The sequence below is a fragment of the Sinocyclocheilus grahami genome, unplaced genomic scaffold, assembly GCF_001515645.1.
Source record: "Sinocyclocheilus grahami isolate Dianchi unplaced genomic scaffold, SAMN03320097.WGS_v1.1 scaffold1639.1, whole genome shotgun sequence".
NCBI classification, from domain to species: domain Eukaryota; kingdom Metazoa; phylum Chordata; class Actinopteri; order Cypriniformes; family Cyprinidae; genus Sinocyclocheilus; species Sinocyclocheilus grahami.
The window spans coordinates 128,345-130,385 of record NW_015506818.1 but is presented as its reverse complement, the minus strand read 5'-3'; the positions used below and the strand labels follow the sequence as shown (position 1 = coordinate 130,385).

At 41.5% G+C, this 2,041-nt stretch overlaps 1 protein-coding gene across 1 annotated transcript in view; it reads left to right on the top strand.

The window, feature by feature from the left end:
* The first annotated feature begins 164 nt into the window (after positions 1–164).
* LOC107571710 (THO complex subunit 3-like) overlaps positions 165–2,041 on the top strand; it is a 4,110-nt gene continuing 2,233 nt past the window's right edge. Inside the window, exons 1-3 of the mRNA XM_016258042.1 lie at positions 165–438; positions 1,669–1,825; positions 1,908–2,035. Of these exons, the coding sequence (XP_016113528.1) occupies positions 259–438; positions 1,669–1,825; positions 1,908–2,035 (465 nt within the window). The 5' untranslated portion in view covers positions 165–258. The remainder of the gene's footprint in view (positions 439–1,668; positions 1,826–1,907; positions 2,036–2,041) is intronic.

Here is a 2,041-nt window from a genome sequence, read left to right as displayed (position 1 = left end):
GTGTGGGGGGGGGGGGGGGGGGGGGGGGGGGGGGGGGTTGTTGTCTGCTGTTATGTCCCCACCAATGTCAAAATCAAACCTACACCCTAGTAATTATGTTTATCAAAGCATGTTTTATTTATCTTCTGTGGCTGAAATGGGCTTCCATCCATCTATCGTTCAGGCTTCAGTATGTCATGTCACTCCCGTACACTAGGTGGCGGACAGTAACTTACGGGTCAGGATGCAGCTTAAATACACGGCGAAGGAGCAGCAAGCATGGCGTCCTCATATCATGAGGAGATGCAGGAGGTGTTCAGGAATAACAACAAAAGCAGAGAGTTCCCGGCTCACAATGCTAAAGTGCATTCGGTGGCTTGGAGCTGCGATGGAAAACGACTGGCGTCCGGATCATTTGACAAAACCGCCAGCGTGTTCGTCCTGGAGAAAGACCGACTGGTGAGGTTTGGTTTATCATCTGCAGTAAACACTGAATTATACAAGTGATTCAAATATGGTGATTGATTGCGCGTATCATTTATATATTAAAACGGCATTGCAACAGTTATAGTTCGTGCTTGCAGTTTTTTTTTGAACAAACAATGTCCACGGTAACTTCAAAACTAATCAAGGAGCTTTAAAACTCTTTTTGTTATATCGTTTATATTTAACCCTGATAGCACACGTACGTCTGCATGATGTCTGTTAAAGATGGCTTCATCTGCTGTTACAAACATCTGATAGACGTCAGTTTTACATGCATTTACATCTTCTAAACGTCTATTTGACATCTGATAGGAACAGTGATTAAGTGTTTGTGGGCGGAGCCTATCTGGTGGCAGAAAATGGCAGTCTTAACCTATTCAAGTCATGGAATAAAATAATACAAATGTAATTTTGAGTTCATATTTCTAAATTTTGACTTTTTTCTTGCAATTCCGAGATTACATCTCACAATTCTGGTAAGAAAACTCAACTCGTCATTATTTCTTATTAGTTTATAATCCCACACTTCTGGCTTTTTTTCTCACAGAATTGACAAACTCGCAATTGTTGACTTGAATAACGTTATAAAGTCCGAACTAGGAGATATAAACTTGCATTAGCAAGAACAATAAAGCGTCTGCGTTTAGCTTCAAATGTTATATAAAAATTATTTGCATTCCGATTCTGACATCCAAAGGCACAACAATACATTTTTTCTCTTATTTCATGGATTTTACCCATTTCCCTCCACTTGTTCCCAGTGTTTTTCTGCCACCACTATGCGCGCGAAGCTTCAAGTGACGTAACTGTGACGTCTATAGTCGTATTGCAGATGAGCCACTGATAGCACACGTACATCACGGAGACGTCTATTTAACATCTGCAAGATGTATTTTTTAGAGTGTTTGCTCACCTGCAGTACGTCTGTAGGACGTTTCCTATCAGATGTCAAATAGACGTTTAGAAGATGTCTTTAAGATGTTTATGATTTAGAATGCATGTAAAACTGGCATCTTAAAGACGTCTGTCAGATGTTTTTGTACACAGCAGATGCTTTGCAGATGAAGCCATCTTTAACAGACGTCTAGCTATCAGGGAAGTAATACAATGGTAGCTGTAACTACTATAATTTCGGTTATATGGTTATTTGTCATTATTAGACGTGATCTTGCTAATTTTTTTAACCTATACTGCATGTATCAGGTGAAGGAAAACAACTACCGAGGGCATGGAGACAGTGTGGATCAGCTGTGCTGGCATCCCACCAACCCTGATCTGTTCGTCACCGCATCAGGAGACAAGACCATCCGCATCTGGGACGTACGGACCACCAAATGCATGGCCACGGTCAGCACCAAAGGTGAAGCGCTAAACCTTATCTGTCATATCTGTTGATCTTATGAGGTTTATTCATATGTGGTATTTTCTCTGACAACTTTTAGGGGAGAATATCAACATTTGTTGGAGTCCTGATGGTCAGACCATTGCTGTCGGCAACAAGGATGATGTTGTGACCTTCATTGATGCCAAGACGCACCGTCCCCGTGCCGAGGAGCAGTTCAAGTTTGAGGTCAAT